Below are 20,265 nucleotides of genomic sequence, written 5' to 3' on the forward strand. Positions count from 1 at the left end.
CGATATTTGAGAGGTTTTTCGAAGTCTAGGTGTTCCCATGATCAGTTTTAACTGCTATATTTAGGTTTTGCGCTATTCTTGGGGTCACAGCTTGTTTGTCAGACTTGGAGATGTTGCCCGAAACTCGATTCGACTGTCGGGGGTCGGGGGCAGGGGGGTGGGGGTGGGTAGTACGTTGGGTTGTCGACCCGTTCATTCGGAGCAAAGTGCTGTTAGTGTCGTGTAAATTATGTATGTCAGGAGCGGCGGCGGCGGCGGCGGAGCGAGGGAGAGGAAAGGGAGGGTGACTGCGCACACAATTTCACTGGAAACGGCCCGTTTCTGGGGACGGCGGTGGTAAGATATGCACGACGACAGAGCAAGGGAGCGTCGGAGCTCCTGAGTCAGGGCTCGTCAGCTCCACTCGAGCGTTGAGGGAGGAGACCAAAATAGCAGGGCCTCAAACTACTGCTGATGTCACTGTGTGCCTTTTCTCCTTCTCCCCCGTCACCGCGTCTCACTGGCTTTCAGTCGGTCATGGGACAACGTGTGCGTTTTAGCTGTCTCGTGCCCTCAAGCCTTTCCAGCGTGTGGCGGGTGCATATGTGTTTTCGTTTGTGTTTGTGTGTGTGTGTACATATATATATATATATATATGTATATATTTATATATATATATATATATATATATATATACATATATATATATATATATATATATGTATATAGCGGTGGCTAGTATTGAAAATTGTATCTAAAATACATACTTTCCCAAATATATATGTACATATATATGTATATATGTGTATATATATGTGTGAATATGTATGTATATATGCACACACATACTATGTATGCATGTATACATGCATACATACATACATGTATACATATATGTTTACATATACATCTACAGTATATAAATATAAGTAGATATATACTAATGCTTTAATAATGGAGAAGAAAATAACATGAGTGATTTCTGTTAACAGGGGCACTGTAGGTCGGGTAGAGATGAGCTCCCTGCGTGTCACTGACGCACTTGTCGGCGCCGCCACAGCGCCGCGCGGTCGTGACTCGGGCGCGAGGGCTCTTCAGATAAAAGCTCCCGTCTCACCGGCGGTGTGTCAGAATCAAAGAGTGACATCTCTGCTCGGGAGAACCGTCGCCCCGGCAACGGCAACAAAAATACATAAAAGGCTGGATGCTGAAAGGATGACGCTGCTTTTGCTTTTTTTTTTTTCCCCTTTTTCAATGGCACCATTTACACGAGACAATGCCTCCGTTTGTTTCCCTCCGTGTGATGCAGGAGGAGCCCGACAATGGGCCTGCACTCTGTGTAGGTGTGCGGGGCTGAAGTGGTCGACTTTAAAAGCAGGAGTGCAGTCTGGGTCGGACGTATTCGTCTGACACACAAACTTGTGTGTATATCTCGACAATGCAGCATGAGCAGGCTACAAATAAAGTTCTTGAATCTGGAACCCTGGGACTTACCTTCTAGCTCTTCCTTCTCAAAGTTGGTGTTGAGCATGGAGCGAGTGCCGCCCCGGTCCACCACCGCCTCCTCATCGGTTCTCTGGGACACACAAGAAAAGCGAGTGACGAGCGAGCACGCAGCAAGTTCAGGCTTTATCATCATGATGACTATTACTATTATTATTAATATTACGATTACTGCATGGGCGGCGCCGACTCAACTCCACCTGGCTGGAACCATGTCAACTGTTTGTGTGTGTGTTCATCTGCTGAGTGCCAGATTTCAGCCTGTTTTTTTTGGGGGTTTATTCCCCAGTCACACTTTTGACGTGGAAAGCGACGGCAATGGATTTCACGGCGAGGAGAAGGTGTCCCCCCCCCCACCACCACCACCCCCACCCGCCGCCCCTCTTCCCAGTCAACCCCACCCCCACCCCTCCTTACAGCACGCTATAAATGGCTCTGACCTTGAGGAATACGCTGCGGTGCCGCACGCGTAGCCTGCGTTTCAAATATTTAACAGAAAAACGCCGGCCGCTGTTTGCCTCATTTCGGTCAGTATTTACGACTGAACAGCGAGAAAATACAAGACTTGACTAAGATGGTTGGATCACTTCTAAAGAGACTCCCATGAGTTGCTCATTTTGTCCTTTTTATTTTTGTTTATTGTTTTTTTTTTTAAGTGTTTGCCTGGTCTGTTAGGATGTTGCAATTATCCTGTATTTCCTGACCTTTAGGCGGAGTGTGCATGTCAGACCACTGCTGTTTTAAAGGTTACCACCCCCCACCCCCAGTTGTCTGAGTCACCTTGTTTCAGAATGCAAACAAGACCCAACTCCCCTGCCTTTCAGCGTGAAGCCGGAAAGAAGAGCAACACTTGCAACCTTTGTTGTCTGAACCCCCCACCACCACAACCAACCACCACCACAACCAATCCATCCGCACATCTCCTGCAGCAAGAAAACTGCAGGACGCAAAAGGAAAGAAACATAAAACATCTTTTCATTGCTCCACTGTGTCGACGTGATGTAGGGCGATGACGGCCATCAATCTCTGATCCGAGCAGATTAAGCAGCGGCGGCAGCAACAGCGGCAGCAGCAGCAGCAGCGGCAGCGGCGGCAGCAGCAGAAGCAGCGGCAGCGGCGGTGGCAGCAGCAGAAGCAGCAGCAACACGACACACACGCAATCCTGCGCAGCTCGGACGAACGCACACAGCCACACACATGGACGAGCATGTGAGGAGCGAGCGGCGGCATCAGAGGGAGGGGTGTGGACAGATGCTGAGGGCCGTGTGTGTGTGTGTGGGTGGTGGGTGAGGGGGGATATGGGACAGGGGGGTGTGTGTGTTACTGTGCAGAGGACCCACCCAGACGGGGACTCGCACATTCTCCAACATCCAGTTCAGAATCACTGGGGGAGCGACTCTGACGCCTCCAGTGGGGCATTGTGGTGATGTAGTGACAGCTGCCACACAAGACTGGCAGGTTTACCCTCTTGCTGCCACTTTTTTCTCTCTCTCTCTTTAACATAAGCATTGTCATTGAACTCAATAGTGGGGCTTTCTTTGTAATTTGATGAATTGCTGAGGATTAATCCTACAGGATTAAACGTCTTCATGGCCATAGCTTCCACCATCATAAGTTTCCACCAACACCCAGTTAAGAATCGTTTTGGGGGGTGGAGGGGAGCGGCGTCTTGAAATTGTGGTCAATTGGTAATCCCCCCCATGTCCGGTAACGTCGTTACGTTGCTAATTTGGCCGCCGTGAAACAAACATCTTGGAGGAAAAAACCAAAACAAACACACGAGGCCCTGGGCGAGCTGACGTCGCCCGGCGAGCTGAGCCTCCCCGACAGGCCTGGGAGGGAGAGGAGCGCGCCTGTGTGTGTACGAGGGAGGTGGGAGGGGGGGGTTGGCACTGCTGGTTGCCCCGGGGGGGAACACCCTCCCTCCCTCCCTCCCTCCCACCACCTCGGCGACGTGCCACCGACTCCCCTCCCTCACTGGCTCTCGTCCCCCAACACACACATACACACAAAAAAAAACCTCCCCGGGGAACTGCAAGTGAACACAGCAAGCAGCGAGTCAGCCACCGGGGCGAGCGCCACCGTACGCACCGTACCCAACCTGCCCTACATCCACGACGGACGGCACACAAAATAAATAAAGTGTGCCTAATAAAGTGGCCGCTGATCATTCTGCAAACAGCGGCTAATTGAGTTTGCAACCGGCGCCGCCGCTGCCTCCTCCCGCTCTCCAACCAGTCTGGGGGTCCAGTTGTGACCTCTGACCCTGGACACCGACAAGGCATTTCCCCTCCACACTCTCAGGAGATGTTTTGATGGGCCCAGCACTTCAGAATCTCCAAACGGTTGATTCTAAACTAGCTAAACGGTTGCATGATTTTATTTCCAACGTATTCATTTATTTCCTCCATCCAAGCCGTCTCCTAAATACGTGTACGTTTTCACGGCCAACTGGACCGAGCCCCCTCCCCGATGAAGCCGCGCGTGGTGAGAGACTGAGCAGAAACTCCTCCTCCCTCTCGCAGGTCCCTGCTTCTATTTTAAGAGGCCGTTTTTATGTCTCCCTCCCCTCCAGCTCGCCGCGCTGACCCCGGCCGAGCCCGGGGAGTTGCATCACCGCTCGCCAATCTCCGTTGAAATTAATCTTGGCCCCCCTCCTCGATAAGGGCGGGATAAAACCTCGGTCTTGGGCCCGCGGGATCAGTGATGGACGGCCCCGCGTGGCAGAGGGAATCACATCAGGCGTCTGCGGAGCCCAGTGGTCAGCGGAGGGAGAAGACTCAGGAGGGGTGAGCGGGGGCACGGAGCACGTGACCAAGACCTCCTCCCATCCCACCCCCACCACTGCCGACCCGGGGGGGGGGGAGGGAGGAGGATGGGGAGGGGAGGGTTTAGACACGTGACCGGCGACTCAAGAGACGGGGCAAATGATATGAATGTCTGCTCGTCCTTTTGTGTTTCCCTGCGTAAGCCCCTTTTTGCTTTGTTATTCGTCCGTCTCGCAGTAATCCCCCCGACGATGCACAATCACGCAGCGGTGACGCGTGTGCAGACAGGGATACACATGACGTGATGGGCTCGCCAATGAGTGGCGGTGGCGAGATGGGCCGGCGCAGCGTGGGCGGGCGAGCGAGCGAGCTCAGGGGAAGAGGAGGAGAGAAAAATACATCATAAATATGTAAATAATTTTTTTTTAAAAAAAGGCTCAGGGGCCTGGAAACAAAGCGAGGGTCAGAGGACGCTGCAGCGACGCGGGAACATTGTGACCTTCTCGCAAACCGTTTCCCGACCACAGGGCTCGACGACTGAGTCGCAAAACAACGACGCGCGACGGAGATCCGCGTATGAAAGGTCCAGTGTGTAAAATTTGACCTGATTCATGATGTTTTATATTGCAGGCCACCGTAGTTCACTGGCAAGCTCAGGAGCGGGAGGGGTGGTGGTTGCGATCTAAAATGCAACCACTTGATGTTGCCGTTTCTTCTCGGAATCTCCAAATATTACACACTTAAACTTTAAAGCCTGGATACCCTGCACTGACGGAGCCACTCTCGGTAGAAAATTCAATTTTAGCTTTGTTTTTTTTTTTTCCATTTCTTTTAAATGGGGGGAAAAAAACATTCAAGTAGCTGGGTAAATGTCTCTAGAGTGGCAATGTCAAATTTATTTCAGCAGCATGCAAAAAAAAATGAGCGCTGCTTAAAATAGACGATGCCACAGCTGTGAGGATGTTGACTGAATGAGACTGCAAATGCAAACATTTTGCTGAACAAAATGCTAAATTTCCAAGTTCCAGAAATCTTTCCTCTACCAGAACTCTGTTACTGTGTCATGTTTCGGAGGAAACCATTATCAGTGACGGACCCGCCAAGACTTTTTATTTAATTTCATACATCCATAGCCAGTGACGCTCAAACGCGTCTCTCAGCAGAGTTCTGTGTCGGATACAGGTCCGTCACAGAGAGCGGTCCCCTTGGACACATTTTCACATCTGTGCTGAAAGTGGTGTGTTGCCGAGGTAAGTGACGTCAGTAAGAGGGCCTGGCTCTGAAAGCCTTCAGGAACAGAACAGCTGAGTATTAAAAGGCGCAGCGCGTGAGATTTAGCAGCGTCCAATGGTGAGAAAGCATCCCGCAAAAAAAACAAACAATGCAAGTTGAAATGCCTCGCCCCTGGTGTCCCACTTGATGGCACATCTGCATCACGCCAGTCATGATTGCTCAGTAATATTTCTTATTTCCCTTTTCCTGGCACGAACTTCAGTTTTGGGTGACCTACCAACTTAAGACATACAAAGGCACAAAACATTTCAACAGCTCCAACAACGAACGCCCCCAGAAGAAGAAATTTGAAAGTGAAATTTGGAAAAAATATAAAATGAATTTGAAATTTTAGTGGTTGGGGCCAGACTTCCCGTTTCGACAGCCGGGCAGTTTGTTGAACATCTACGCTGCGGTGATGTGCACGGAGCAGCGGAGGAGATCCGTTCACATGCTCACAACCAATCCGCCTGAGAGCATCTTTGCCTTTTACTTTTTAATCCGTCCACGTAAAAAAAAACAAAAAAAAACGATGTTACCTGTTCATACCAAACGCTACTGGCGCTTCAAAACCAATTCATTTGCCACCGTTCCGCAACCTGATTACAAGCCTCCGGCAGTGGAATGCACAATCCGCACCCCCCAACCTCGACCTGACCACTCTTGCTAATGAGTTCCACGTCTGACGTTACTCATCGCCGCCTTTGGGGGGGATCAAGCGGTTGACCCGAAAGGACCGACAGGTGCCGGGCGGACACCGCCTTCCGCCTTTTGTCGGCGCAATCTGCCCCCGTGGGAAAAGCAAAGCAAAGAACCCCGGAAACATCTCAAAGTTTCAGACCGAAAAGCTTTTTGGACTAAATCTATGAAGAGTTCGGTCCCACCATGAAGGTGACCTGAATATGAGTCTGCCTTGCTGGCTCTGAGGAATTTATATACTGTTTAAGATCATCTTTTCATTCAAATCTACAGTTTTCGAAACCGTGTCCTGTAGGTTCAACTCCATACACTCCTGATCAAACTGAACTTGTCCAAGCAATTGTACAAGTCTCTGGCTCCAGAATAGCAGAATATCCTGGAGCTACCATAACCGCGACCAAGAGCAGATCAATTGTGCTGACTAATGCTGTCTGTGTAGACATTACGAGCTCGGGAGGAAAGCGCATCTAACGACCGTCGAACGGATTTCTCCTGTGTCCGACACCAGGTTTCCACGTGTTGGTTTTTTGCTGTGCTCCTGGGACGGAGCCTGTTTTCACTGCCTGTGAAAGCAGGACTCCCGTGGCTCCGATGGAACTTTACACCGCCGTGATGTCACCACGGGACACAGCCCGCGGTGAGAGGTGGAGGTGCGTACAGACGGAGACGCGGAGGCATCGCGGAGGGCTAACCGGCGTCCGCTGCTGTTCCCGCAGATTGAGTTACTGGGCTCGGAGGGCGGGGGCCTCCAAAGCTGTCGTCAGCGGGACACGGTTGGTCGTGGTTGGGATGTCAGTTCAAATATGAACCGGTCGTGTGTTTAGAAAGGGAGATATTCTAGAGCAGGGGTCACCTACTTTCTTGGCACTGAGTGCTACTTCATGGGTCCTGAGATCATATGAAGGGCTAAGAGTTTGCTAGACTCTCCTGAAATAACAAACTCTCTGAGTTATATTATTATTATTATTATTATTATTATTATGATTATTATTATTAATGAGTAAGTCTTGATAAGTGTGAAGACACTTATCAAGTTAATAGGTTCTCATTAATAATCAACAATAACTTAACAAAGCTGGATAAAATTGAATTTTTGACACAGTTCAATAAGTTGCCCGCGGGCACCACGTTGGTGACTCCTGTTCTCGAGTATTCTGCTGAAATGTACTGCTATTTACAGCAAGGCCAGATGCTAACCTCGGCTCAGTCTTACTGATGCTCGTAGAAAAATATGACTACAACGGTTTCATTGTTTTCATCTCATTTTATCGTCTTTAACCATCTGTACTTCGTTTTGGCAACTTGGCAAGGCAAAAAGACAACTCCCGAAAATTTATACTGCACTTTCACAATAGGTGTCTTTTTACTTCAATATTATAGCAAGTAACACTGTTAAAATATCTCTTGCAGTCACGTCAGCATTTAAAAGAGCTCAACAATATTGGCATTATCAGAGGGCCATGTTTAGGAGGACGGTTTTGGCACCATGTATTTGGGACAGAATGAAATGTTTATGTAAATTATGTAAATACCGGATTCCAGTCACATTTACAAGACCTCATTATTGGGCACCGAATGCTACATTTTTTTGCTTGCGAGGCACTAAGCACCACTGAGTCAAAGCAACTGCTTCACACAAATTTTCACACTACATCTCACAGGAGCCTGGCCAAGAGACAGAAAAAGGAGGACATTTGTTTTAAAACAACTGTGAAGCATTTTAGTGTAAACAGAGCCGGGAGTTTTTTTTTTTGTCCAGGTTCATAATATGGCCTCTTTGCCCACAAACGAAAGTAGCAATGGAAAGAAAAACTGCAGGGGAATGTGACACGAGCTGGATACATAAACTCATATCGCGATAATAGCTCGACCGTATGGCAACATAAGGTTGGATTTGGAAAGTCGATCGGGGGTGGGGGGGGGCAGGAAAAATATGTATTGATTTGTCAATTATCGACACGGAATCCTTCCCAAGAAACTGGATATTATCATCACGCCAGCCGCTGGTGTGGAAGCAGCTGACGCGACCTCATTTCCGCGTCCTCCCGAGGCTCAGGCAGCGCAGCAGCAGCAGCGATGATGGATGTTTACATTTTTATATCTCCGGATCTAGGCCGCCGCGCCCGCGCTAAACATCGCGCCAGCCGCGGTTTTATTCAATTATTTATTTATTTTATCTTATCTTGGCTGGAGTTCAGCAAGTGCGTCGACTTAAATCTCCTTTGATGGAGAGTTGTTGTATTTTTTTTCTCTCCCCCCCCCCCGACGCCGAATAACTCTGTAGCTTCCATGCTAGCTAAGAGAAGGAGGACGGATTAAGCAACAAGCGTACGGGGCCCTCCCATTGGCTGACGGGCCTGTGTTGTCATGGTTTTTTTTTTTTACCCCCCCCTGCTACATCCCAGATCACAGATGGCCGTGGTTGCCGTGGCGATGGCAGCCGGCTCAGCATCGTCAGAGCGGCGCAGCAGCGGCGGGGAGCGGAGGGAAGCACGCTGGGAACACCTCCACGCGACGCGCTCTCCCTGTGACCTTGTGCCGATCGGGCGAGGAGCAGTGCGGGAACGCCGCTCTCTCTCTCTCTCTCCCTCTCCCTCACCTGCCCCCCCGACCCCAAGAATCCGCTACGATGGAACAAACTACTTCTGCTTTTCCCAGTTGTAATGCAACCGATGTCACATTTTTACGGTGGCCGTTAGCGAAACTGGGGAAACGAATGCGAGTCGCACTCACGGAGAAACACATTTCCGACTGAGCCAAAGATCAGCGGCAGGGTCGGCGTGCCGGGGTATAAGCTCCTCTTCCCGAGCTGGGACAGCGCTCCCATCTGTCAGCAAACCTCCCCAGCCGGGACGTGGTGGTTTTTTTTGTTTGTTTTTATCTTCGCGCGCACGTCAAAACAACTGGTTTTCATTGTCCAAATGAATCTGGAATGACGACTGGATCGCCGATCACAGAGAGAGCAGCCCGACTGTTTCCATTTCGATCTGAGATCCCGATTCCGTTCCGAGTGAAACCTACCTGGTAAACAAATCCCGTACTTTGGTCCACGGAGAGCATGGTGCACTTCCTGTGAGGTCAGTAAGGGAGGCGGGGGGTTGATGCCCGCCGAGACCCCTACTCTGACGTGACGAGGCGAGAGAGAGCGAAGCTCTCCGAGTCCCGCTCCGGCGAGGAAGAAGGAAAGAGAAGAAGAAGAAGGGGGAAAAAGCCAGCTAGTGGGGCTCCTCTGCCCTCTCCTCTTCCTCTTCCTCCTCCTCCTCCTCCCACTCTCAGCCTTCACACCTCCTCGGCCACTCTTCCCATCCCGGAGTGTGTTGCGGCAGCCTCGGGAGCCGCGCAAAAATAAAAAACCCCACGAAGCGTGCGAACAGGAAGCAGGGCGGCTCGGGCTCGTCTCCCTCTGGCAGCGTCAAAATTCTTCTGACATACGTCCATCCGCCAATCACTCCTCCTCCCCCGCTCCTCCTCCTCCTCCTCCCCTCGCTGGGAGATTAACGCTCTGACATCAGCGATGCCGTGCGGCTGAGCCTCCCCTCCTCCGAGCTCTCTGCCCGCTCCCGTCACCGCAGGCGAGGCGGCGAGGTCAGCGGCGCCCTCTTCGCGCGTATCGTGCGTGCACGCGCACGTGCGCGGCCCAGCTCGGCCCAGCCAGGGGAGCACGAGTCCGTGACGGAGGCAGGAGCGTTCTGGGACGGATCCCCGGGAGGCGAGAGGCAACTATTTTTGAGATGAAAGTCAAAATCCTGACATATCTCCTTCTTCAGGTTTGTTTGCTGTTATTTCAAATAGGCAAACTTGAAGGTGAAAGTGCTATTACGCAATTCCTGAACATAAAATAATATAGAAAGAAAATTTATGGACGCAAAATTAATAAAAATGGAGTGAGTAAAATTGAGTGAGAAGCATGGCTTGCTTTGCTTTGTTGGCTTTTGATGATAATAATAACGCGCCAGGAGGAGAGGGAGGGAAAAAAAAACCCACATCCGCGTCAGCGGCAACTTATTTTTACGTCTCTTTCCCCTCTTTTCTCTCCACCCAGCCAATCACACTCTCTCACCTCGCAGCTTCTCAGCCGTCTCGTCCTCCTCGTCTCCACTGACGATGCTATAATTAACCAGAGAAAGGAGCGCTGCAGTGTTTTTTGGTTTTGGTTTTGTTTCACCCTGCGCAGCTAGAAGCAGCGAATCAAACGGTGACCTGGTGCTCTCCAGTCTCTCACTTCCTGCTCCCCCACCCTAACCCCCGACCACGCCGACCAATGGGCGAGGCTTGACCGGGCACCGGGCCCGCACTTGTGTTGCGATAATGAGGAGCGCGAACCCATCAGCCATCAGTGGGTCTGATTCTCCGGCCAGAGTTCAGGGCTCTGTCTGCAGCTTTTTGACAGGCGGCCGACGCACACAGACAACAGAAAACACATCGCAGGTTGCGTCAACGCACACACACACTGATTGGGTTTGGTGCTGCCAATGCTGGAGCATCATAGCGCCGTTACAAAGGCAATGCTATGGAGGGAATAAAACTGCCTGTCGAAGCCCTTTACGGTGTCTTTGTGCATTTGTAGCAAGCTAGCTAACACAGCAGGTGCAGAAAAAGGACGACTCGCCAGAGGTGGCGCTAGACTTCTACGTTGTCTGTCATTATGACTGACAGGGTCACAAGAATTTGGTCATAATCTATTTTTACCCATGACTTTAACTTTCTAAATGATAAGAAGGACGTATTCAATAGCATTTCATTTTCATTCATTTCTAAATGATATTCAGTCCAAAGTAGCCAAACAGAAAATCCAAACCACATCTTTTTCTCCGCACGCAGTGACAAAACCAACTGACTGTGGCATCAGTGGCGACATATGAACGCAATGAAATATGACTTCTGAGTTTGCCTCGGACAGACGACTCCTCGTGGCTGTTTTCATGTTGCTCTGCAGGCTGAATCTGCGCTCTACTGCCATACTGGATACTGCAATTACAAGCGCCACAAGTTGCCACCAAGTGGTCAGGGGTGTGAATTGCAATCTGTCAAAATGACAGATGGCCGTCAGATTTTTCCGTCACTGTTAAATAAATAAATAAATAAATAAATAAATAAATAAATAAATAATTAAATAAATAAAATGTCAATGACTGAAAATATTCGGGTAACGCGACCTGTGCGACTCGCACATTTCCAGGTGGGCAGTGTCTCCGTCCACGCCGTCGCGCTGAAGCGAGACATCGGGATTTTGCTCCACTTTCTACATCACAAGTCGGGCTGATGATCATAGCAGCGCCTCTGCAGACTGTTTTCTTTTTCATGTGGGTGCGGCGTCACTCTAGCTAGTAGCCATCCTCCCTGTTAGCTAGTGTTAGCAGTGACAACTGGCCAGTTGTAAGGAGTTGGGGTTGTTCTAAGGCGGGAGCTGTTGGGGGAGCGAGGTGGGAGCCTGCTTGATTTCTTTATTTCTTTATATAGATATATACATATATATGTATGTATATATGCATATATATATATATATATATATATATATGCATATATATATATATATATATATATATGTATATATATATATATATATATATATATATATATATATATGCATATATATATGTACACACATACATACATACATACATATATATGTTATTCTCTTCGTACATGTTGCTGTAATTATGTAACTTTCCCCAATGTGGGATAAATAAAGGCTTTCTATTCTATTCTATTCTATTCTATTTGATAACAGCCGAGTGAGAGAAGCGTTTGTTTTGTAAGGCCTGCACAGAGCAATCCGGAGGTTTTCTTTTCGACCAAACAATGGTGCTGTATTGTTGGAAGCAGAGCAGCAAAATGAATATAGTCAACCTGGAAATGGTCATACAAGGTCCCCTTTAAAAAGCAGCCAGCTTGGAGGGGGGAGAAAACAAAACATGCAGCGAACTTGAACGAAACTTACACCCTGCTCCTTCGACAAGAGGCAACAGAGGTCTGGATACACTTTGCACCACGCGGCAAAATAATGTCACCGATTCATCTCGACGATCAGTGTCAGAACCAAGTGCAAGAGCAACAATAATCTGGGATTAGTCGCAGGTTGAAAGCCACCGGAGTGACAAAACCCCAGACAGACTCGGTGACCGTGCACAGAAACTGTGCACTGTTCTCCTCCGACTGGCTCTCGGCCTGCGGTTGCATAATTTGGTCAGATTTGGTCAGAGGAGGCGCCGCCGTGCACGCAACAAAACTCGCACTGCAAACTTGGTTGCCTGCCTGCCTGCGTGTGTGCGTGCATGCACCCGACCCCCCCACCACCACCACCACCACCACACCACCCCGCACCAACCAGCAGCAAACAGGCTGCATCTGCTGCGGCGCGAAGCCGGCTAATTAAAGACGCTAGCCAAACACGGCCGCTCATGCAGATTATAAATTATGGACGTGACGGATTAAGAGCAATATGCGGTGGCGCTTCTCCCGCCAGGGCCATCAGGAGAGCAGAGCAGAGCCGCCGCACGTAGCTCCTTTACTATTTCATTAGTTCCGTAATGAATAAAGAAACATTTCAATTGTTTCCTTGCAGTCGGCAGCAATAAAACAACTCTGCGCTACACTTAAATATTTCATCAAAAGGAACCTTAGCAGAGCATCAGGGATATCAAAAGTACTTCAAGGTTCACAGGGCAAATATCAAAACTTGCGTGATGATTGATTGGAAGTTACGGGGGGGGTGGGGGGTGGTGACTCCTGCCCGGTGCTTTTACTTAAAAGCCTCAGTACCACTGGACATTGTCACTTTTATAACCTAAAGTTCCTATCTATCTATCTATCTATCTAACTACTATTTCAAAGATGTTGGGTACTTTGTTGGAAGGGGTCCGACTTGAGGAGAGCTACAGAAACACTTGCGCAGGCACATGACGACCTGATTGTGTTTATCATTATCGTCACAGCCTTTCCAACACAGAGTTTGTTTCATGGCGCTATAAATAAAGATTTTATTTCTCCACAAGTCTTTCCCTTTGTTATTCCGACTTGCCTCCGGTTTATTTCCAATGACCTTTCCTTCCTCGCACACTCACGGTTTTGCCAGCGTTTTCCCATGCCTGCGTATTGATCTCCGGCTTTTTCTTTTAGTCTATTAAATCCAGCCGCCGCCGCCGCCGCCGCGCACTGACATTTCTCCGGCGGGCGCGTGAGGCAAGAGGGGGATTGACTGTACTCACCACGTCTTTGCTTTCCTGGGAACTTTGTTGCTGCAGGTCGGAGGAGAGGAGAGACAGAGAGAGAGAGAAGATTGGTCAACCACACGACAACAGTGACATTTTTACAGCCGTACCAGACGCTCCGGCTCCCCCCCCCCACCACCACCACCACCACCAACGCTGTTTTTGTTGATGATGCGCTCGGATGTGTTCGTTCCTCGCAGGGAGGCGTTGGGGAGCCTGGTAACCTGGCTTACTTTTATTTCCATAACGCCGCGCGCATAGCCATGCACATCCTCACCGCAACCATGACAACCGTTAGCTTGCCGTGTAGGCGGAGGGACAGAGGAGGTGAGGAGGTGGGGGGGGGAGGCAGGCCGCATTGAGGATGCAGGCTGGGGGATGGTGGTATGGTGGTTGGAGGGGGTGGGGGGGGTGGGGGGGGCGCAGTGAGGCATAGCTGACGTACGAGCTCTGGAAAACCACGTCCCGGCGCAGCAGGCCAACACAAACGCAGCAAAGGAAATAAAAGAGGGAGACTATTGACTGTTGCGCGGCGGGGATGAGAGCACATTTCACCTTGCGAGGGTTCGCCAGGAGGCAGACGCTTCTCTTTCTCTCACTTCTCTCCTTTTTTTTTTTGCGTTGCAGGCTCTCCTCTCCCCACAGGCTCACCTGAATGCTAATGACGAGTGGGGGGAGGAGGCTTCAGGTGGCCTTACGGTCGAGAGGGGTTGGTTTTCGATTGTTCTGCCGTGGCTTGGCTGGTATGAAGTGGATACACGCAGATACACACACACACACACACACACACACACACAAAACAAGCTGCCATGCCATTTGAGCCCTATACTGGATGATAATAATACGTGTAGCAAAAGTCGAGATCATCATCATCCCTTTTCATGGAATCCCATCACCTCCTCCTGTCTCAGCTTCTTATTTAAAAAAAAAAAAAAAAAAAAAAAATACCAGCGGCTGGATTACGGCCACATACAAGCATAAAAAATTTTTTAAAAAAATGTTGCGTCCGGCTGATGAGCGTCTCATCAGACGCTCACGGCGCTGCGATATACGTCGCACCTGCAGCGACTTGAGTACGAGGGAGAGCCCTGGAGCAGGAACATGGCAGGCCGGGCAGCAACACATGTAATATAGCCGCTGAAGGTGGTGGTGATTGGAGGGAGACGGAGGGGGATGAGAAGTGACTCGCTGTGCATCGTCACGTCAGGTGAACCTGCGCGAGGCGCTGAGATGGATGGGTGGTTGGAATAACAAATAGCCAGCCTTTAAAAAAAAAAAAAAAACAACAAAGCAGCAGGCAGATCGGTTTGGCGCGTTCATACTGCGCAGCTATCAAGAGGACGCCAAGCTGTGTCAGACAGCGTGTAGCTTACAGGCTTGAAGTACTGCCCGCTTTTATTTCATCGGGAGAGAGAGAGAGAGAGAGAAAATGACGGCGGCGGCGGCGGCGGCAGCGGTACATCGGCGTTAAGGACCAAATCCGGACCAAATCCGATCCGATGTATCTGGATGTAAACACAAAACAACCGCGCACCCTAATTAAAAGCTTTACCGCGGGCAGAAGCGGCTCCATTTGAGCTCCTTGGTCCGTGATGTCCATCTTTGCTGCTGCTGCTGCTGCTGCTGCTCCTCCTCGGCTTCGCACTGGCAGGCAGGTCGTGATGCGCTAGTAGCGCCTCTGTCAAAAATAATATACAAAGAGGGGAGGGGGGATCAAATGCAGGCTGTGGACGAGGTGGCCTCCTGTCGTTGTCCCGTGAACACACCTCCTCCTCTTTCTCCTTCTCCTCCTTTCTTCCCTCGCGTTCACCGGCTTGGTTTGTGTTTTTTCTTCTTCTTCTTCTTCCCCAGTGGAGGTAGCGCGAGCGGGCAGCGTTCCCGTCCTGCCCTACATAATTTACGCACGGAGGAGGAGGGAGGTAGTTCTTTCCAACGCACGCACTCGTTTTTCTCCTCTCTCTCTCTCTCTCTCCCTCTCTCCTTCCCGCCGTGACGATGGCGCGCGCAAGCGAGAGGCGCAAACGCGGCGTGTGCTCGCTCGCATCTAAAATTTATCGAGTGCGCATTTACATAATAAAAGGACGCTGCAGGGTGCGTGTGTGTTTGTTTGCGGGTGAGCGGTGTTATTTTTTTTTTTGCATCTCAACACCTCCGGAGGCAATGATGGGCTACAGTGTGCGCGCGTGTGCCCTTTACGTGCATGTCTTGCCGGCCGGAAAAGGACCATGTGGGTCTTCCTCAAACGCCGCGCTGCGCAAACAGGTTCCAACCGGCCCCTCGCAACTGCAGCGCGCGAGCGCCTACTGTGCGACCATGTTTAATAAGTAGACATAGACAGTACATTAAAAAATGTTTTGTTTTGGGTTTATCTGCACCAAAGCACCGGCACGTCCCGGCATTGTTTCCTTCCGCAGCACGCAATGGTGCACCGGCGCCGCTGCCCCTTTCCACCCCCCCCCCCCCCCCCACTCCTCCCTCAACGGGTTACACAAGGATGCGGCGGCGGCGGCGGTCGTGCTTATACGCGAGCGCCCTCCAGTGGCGGAAGAGAGGAACTGGTTTTCACGCGGCGCCGCACTGCTTGAGTTATTGCCCCTTTAGAATTTAGAAGCGCCGTTTGTTTTCAACTGTCCGCAGGTGTGCTGTACCGTTATAATAGTGTCGTGCGAATGGAGACACATGCAATGCAGCTGTATTTATTTTTATTTTTTTTACAACGGGGATTTAAGATTACGTGGTGTTCACTCACTGGGGGGAAGAGAAAAAAAAAAGATGATTCGATATTATTATCAGCAAATCAAGGTCATAATGCCAAATAAAAATTTTATTTGCTTGGTAAACTGCAATAATGCAATCAGTGAGAAATGATCTGGCTTAAATATAAAGGAAGGTTATGACTTTATAATGACCGTAAAACGATGACGTTTCTAAGCGTTTAGACACTTGTAAAAGTCTGAAGCTCAACACACACAACTATAAGCGAACGCTGCTCAAGCTGCGTCTCCATTAGAATTGTGTGTACAGTTCAAAGCATTTCATGCGTCTGGTTCGATCGTCCCGGCACGGACTCCCGGAGCGAGCGAGGGAGCCCGTCAGGATGTTGTTGTTGATCCGGATCCGGATCCGCCCAGCCAGGCAGGCGTCACACACAGCAGCACCGACAAGATGGCCGAGAGTACGGGACCAAAGTAAGGGACGAAACGCAAACACGGGCGAACGTTCCCCGCCACCGAACCGCCGCAGAAGCAGTCGGAGCAGAAAGGCAGAAGTTGAGCAGACGGCGCGGCTCCGAGGCTCGGTTCCGTGGCTGACATCCGCACGGGATGCAGACGAATTGCGCTCCGAGGCAGCTCGCTGACAGTACGTTGGTCAGCCCGTCCGCTGCGTTAGCCAGCGAGCTAACGAGCTAACCATGTTAGCCAGCTGACAACATCGCTCAGCGAGAGAAAATAAGCGTGCGGGTGGAGTGACAGTCGGCCGATTCGGACGCGGCCTCGTCGAAGGCGGCGGTGAAAGTCCCCGGTGCAAGAAAATCGCCCTTTGTGCGCACTAGTTAGCGCCTAGCCGCCTGGCTAGCGCGGCGCCACTGCGGATTTCTGTGGAGTTAGCATTAGCCACAACAGCAAAGAAGAAGAAGAAGAAGAAACAGCCCGTCTATCAGCTTGCTCAGCTGTTTTTGGATGACTTGGGGGTCGTTGTTCCGGCCAAGGGAAAAGGCGCACCGAGCCACGGCGGGACGACGTTTTGCATCCGCACATGAGCGCCACTGAGGCGGTCCTCGGGAGGCGAGGGTGATTGGGGTCCCCCGAACCCCCCACCAAGCGCCGCAGCCCGGAACCGTAAACACAAGTCAAGCCCGAGGAGATCGCAAGACACCGACACCACCACCACCACCACCACCACCCCGAGAGTGGACGGACGAAGCTCCAAATCCACTGAGCATCACCATGGCCCATTCTCCTGTTCAGGGTAACCTTCCGGGGATGCAGGTGAGCCAAGTGCATAACGCCGGGAAAAGTTAAGGTCACCGCCGGGACAAAATGTACACGGGTCGGTTGCTGGCAGGCTGGGGGAGTATGGGGCTAGCTGGCTTTCTGGGGGGCTGGCTGGCTGGCTGCATCCCCACCTGGGGCTCCCCTCAGTGCTTCCTATTTGTTGTTTTTTGCCCGCGTGAGGATCATGAGAATATCACCCACGTCAGAGTACAGGATGTGTTTACCCAGAATGTGAATTAGCACGATGATCCTGAGCAGGCTTCCTCCCACACTCCAAAAAAATGCATGGAAGGTGAATTGGAAACCCTAAATTATCTGTAGGTGTTTGTGTGTGTGTGTGTGTGTGTGTGTGTGTGTGTGTGTGTGTGTGTGTGTGTGTGTGTGTGTGAGTGTGAATGGTTGTGGCCCTGTCATGAAGTGGCCACTCGTCCAGGGTGTCACTCTGCCTTCACCCTATGACAGCTGGGAGAGGCTCCAGCAGACCCCCAACATCCAGAGTGCAGGGAGAAGCAGGTATTGAAGATGGATGGATGGACGGATGCATGGAGGGATGGATGCATGCATGGATGGAGGGATGGACGGATGCATGGTGGGATGGAGGGATTCTGAGCAGAATCGGAGACACTGCAGGATGAAAATGCACTCAATGCTGTTTAATGTTTTGGCCCTGACTCCAGTTAGCACCGGAGCTCCCCAGCAGTGCAACACACCATGCACACAGCAGCCCCATACTCTTTCCCCCCTGCAATTAAAGAGCCTCTCTCTATCTTTAGGATTTTTGACCGTGGGGGATAATTGTGTTGGCAAAGATAACGATACAAGATAACTGCCCCTAATGCAAACTGCACGCTGCGTTAGATTATCTTCCCCCGTGCGTGCCAACTCGATATCTGCAGCTTGTAAACCCGATGCAGATCTGCAGAAACCAGCAGGACTTTGGTACCGTAAAAGAATAAAATAAAATACAACGTGAGGGGCAAAAGTCGTGAGTGCGAGCAGATTATCTCAAACCTGAAAGTCCCATTTCAGTTTGTGTCAGTCCCAAATGAAATGTTTGCGCTGCCAAACGAGTCAGGAAACACACTGGGAATGATCGTGAATGATGGCGGCGGCTACATTTTACCATCTCCAAATCGACGAGGTCGGTTTTGCACCCGTTCTTTTGGTTCTCGCCTAACGCCCTCTAGAGATTTAAGTCATTACACTTTGCTTCCTGCGGCGGTCCAGTACAATTTAATCCTCCTCCCTAACAAAGTGAGAACGGCGCTGTGAAATAAGGCATGCGGTTGTATCCACGAGACACATTTTCACTGATAAAAATCCAATCATTAATTGAGGAAGTTAATGATCGGTTGTTTGGCTCTCCGCGTCCCTGCAGCCTCTGAAAGCGTTGGAATTCTTCTCTTGCTTCAAAAGCAACACAGCGAGATTTTCCTTTAGCTCATTAGTGTGTTTGCGCATTGTTGGCTGGCGTCAGACGGAGCAAAAATCGAGAAGCAAAAACTGTTTTCTGACTTTTCACGGGTGGTTAAGTAATCTCAGGGCAATAGGCCTTCAGTTCAGGAGGTCTTAAGTTTATCATTTATAATAATGAATGTTTTTTATTTATAAAGCGCTCTTACAGGTGCTCAGAGTCGCTTCACAGGTAAAATAACAATAGAAACAATGCGAGAGATTAAAAACGATTAAAATAGATAATAATAATATCAGTTAAAAACAGACAGGGTTGAGAGGGCAAATATGGGCTGGGAGGTGTGGTGGGTAGGAGGGTTCAGGTAGGGTAGGCACTTCTGAAGAGGTGGGTTTTGAGGGCAGTCTTGAAGTTGTTGAGCTCCGTACAGTTGCAGGTGTGTTTGGGGAGGGAGTTATTTATGTCCTGAACGATTGTACCAGCAGGACGTTTGCAGGACGTTTGCAGGACGTTTGGCTTTTAGCGCATGCGAGGAGCTCGGCTCGCGTGACAACAGCGATCCGAGGTGACGCACCCCAGCACGTGGAACAACCACTGTCCTCCTCCCCAGAATGCCAAAGCCGACCCGGAGGAGCTGTTCACCAAGCTGGAGCGCATCGGCAAGGGCTCGTTCGGCGAGGTGTTCAAGGGCATCGACAACCGCACGCAGAAGGTGGTGGCCATCAAGATCATCGACCTGGAGGAGGCCGAGGACGAGATCGAGGACATCCAGCAGGAGATCACGGTGCTGAGCCAGTGCGACAGCCCCTTCGTCACCAAGTACTACGGCTCGTACTTGAAGGTGCGACTCGCGCCCCCGCAAAACTGCTCGCGGATTAATCCGGCGCGCCCCGAAAGCTGTCGGCGGCGCCACTTATATTTTGGGCCGGAGCCACGAGCAGAAAACCACTGACAAATGTGTTCCCTTCTCTTCCAGGACACAAAGTTATGGATCATCATGGAGTATCTCGGTGGAGGCTCGGCGTTGGATTTGGTAAGCAAGAGATGACGTGGTAGAGAAAAATAAACCCCCCCCCCCCCCCCCTCCGATCAGACTCTCAATCAACCAGAGTGATGGAGGTGATTCATCGTCCGAGCACGCCGACGGGAAATTATCTGGCCGAGTCGCTCACGCACGAGTAAAATGTGAGCACTTCGTTAATTCACCAGATTATATACCCTGAAATCCTTTGAAAATGTTCCCGAGCAGCAGCGAGGACCCTCTGCACCGCCTCCGGTGGCCTCCCTCAGTTCAGGCTGCGTGTCCCCGTTAGAGCGCAGCGCAGCGCAGGAAGTGCTGAGCGTGCGTTTCCTCTTCCTCCCAAAGATTGTGTGGGAAACACTTGGGAAAAAAAAAAAAAAAAAAAAATTTGGGAGATTCTTGACAA

General features: G+C 50.5%; 2 protein-coding genes across 4 annotated transcripts in view; one reads left to right on the forward strand and one right to left on the reverse strand.

The window, feature by feature from the left end:
* The window catches only part of LOC142903596 (sodium-driven chloride bicarbonate exchanger-like), a 36,640-nt gene extending 21,309 nt beyond the window's left edge, over positions 1 to 15,331 (reverse strand). For 2 of the 3 annotated variants that reach the window (XM_076049319.1, XM_076049321.1), the window contains exons 1-3: positions 14,985 to 15,188; positions 13,430 to 13,459; positions 1,474 to 1,555 (exon numbers count right to left, since the gene is read on the reverse strand). In XM_076049319.1, the coding sequence (XP_075905434.1) occupies positions 1,474 to 1,555; positions 13,430 to 13,459; positions 14,985 to 15,032 (160 nt within the window). In that variant the 5' untranslated portion in view covers positions 15,033 to 15,188. The other variant, XM_076049318.1, reaches the window with a different exon arrangement.
* Positions 15,332 to 16,547: 1,216 nt separating this feature from the next.
* The window catches only part of stk24b (serine/threonine kinase 24b (STE20 homolog, yeast)), an 8,052-nt gene continuing 4,334 nt past the window's right edge, over positions 16,548 to 20,265 (forward strand). Inside the window, exons 1-3 of the mRNA XM_076049308.1 lie at positions 16,548 to 17,421; positions 19,449 to 19,679; positions 19,815 to 19,871. Of these exons, the coding sequence (XP_075905423.1) occupies positions 17,380 to 17,421; positions 19,449 to 19,679; positions 19,815 to 19,871 (330 nt within the window). The 5' untranslated portion in view covers positions 16,548 to 17,379. The remainder of the gene's footprint in view (positions 17,422 to 19,448; positions 19,680 to 19,814; positions 19,872 to 20,265) is intronic.

The sequence above is a fragment of the Nelusetta ayraudi genome, unplaced genomic scaffold, assembly GCF_046127955.1.
Source record: "Nelusetta ayraudi isolate G7.1 ecotype Tasmania unplaced genomic scaffold, CSIRO-AGI_Nayr_v1 ptg000114l, whole genome shotgun sequence".
Lineage (NCBI taxonomy): Eukaryota > Metazoa > Chordata > Actinopteri > Tetraodontiformes > Monacanthidae > Nelusetta > Nelusetta ayraudi.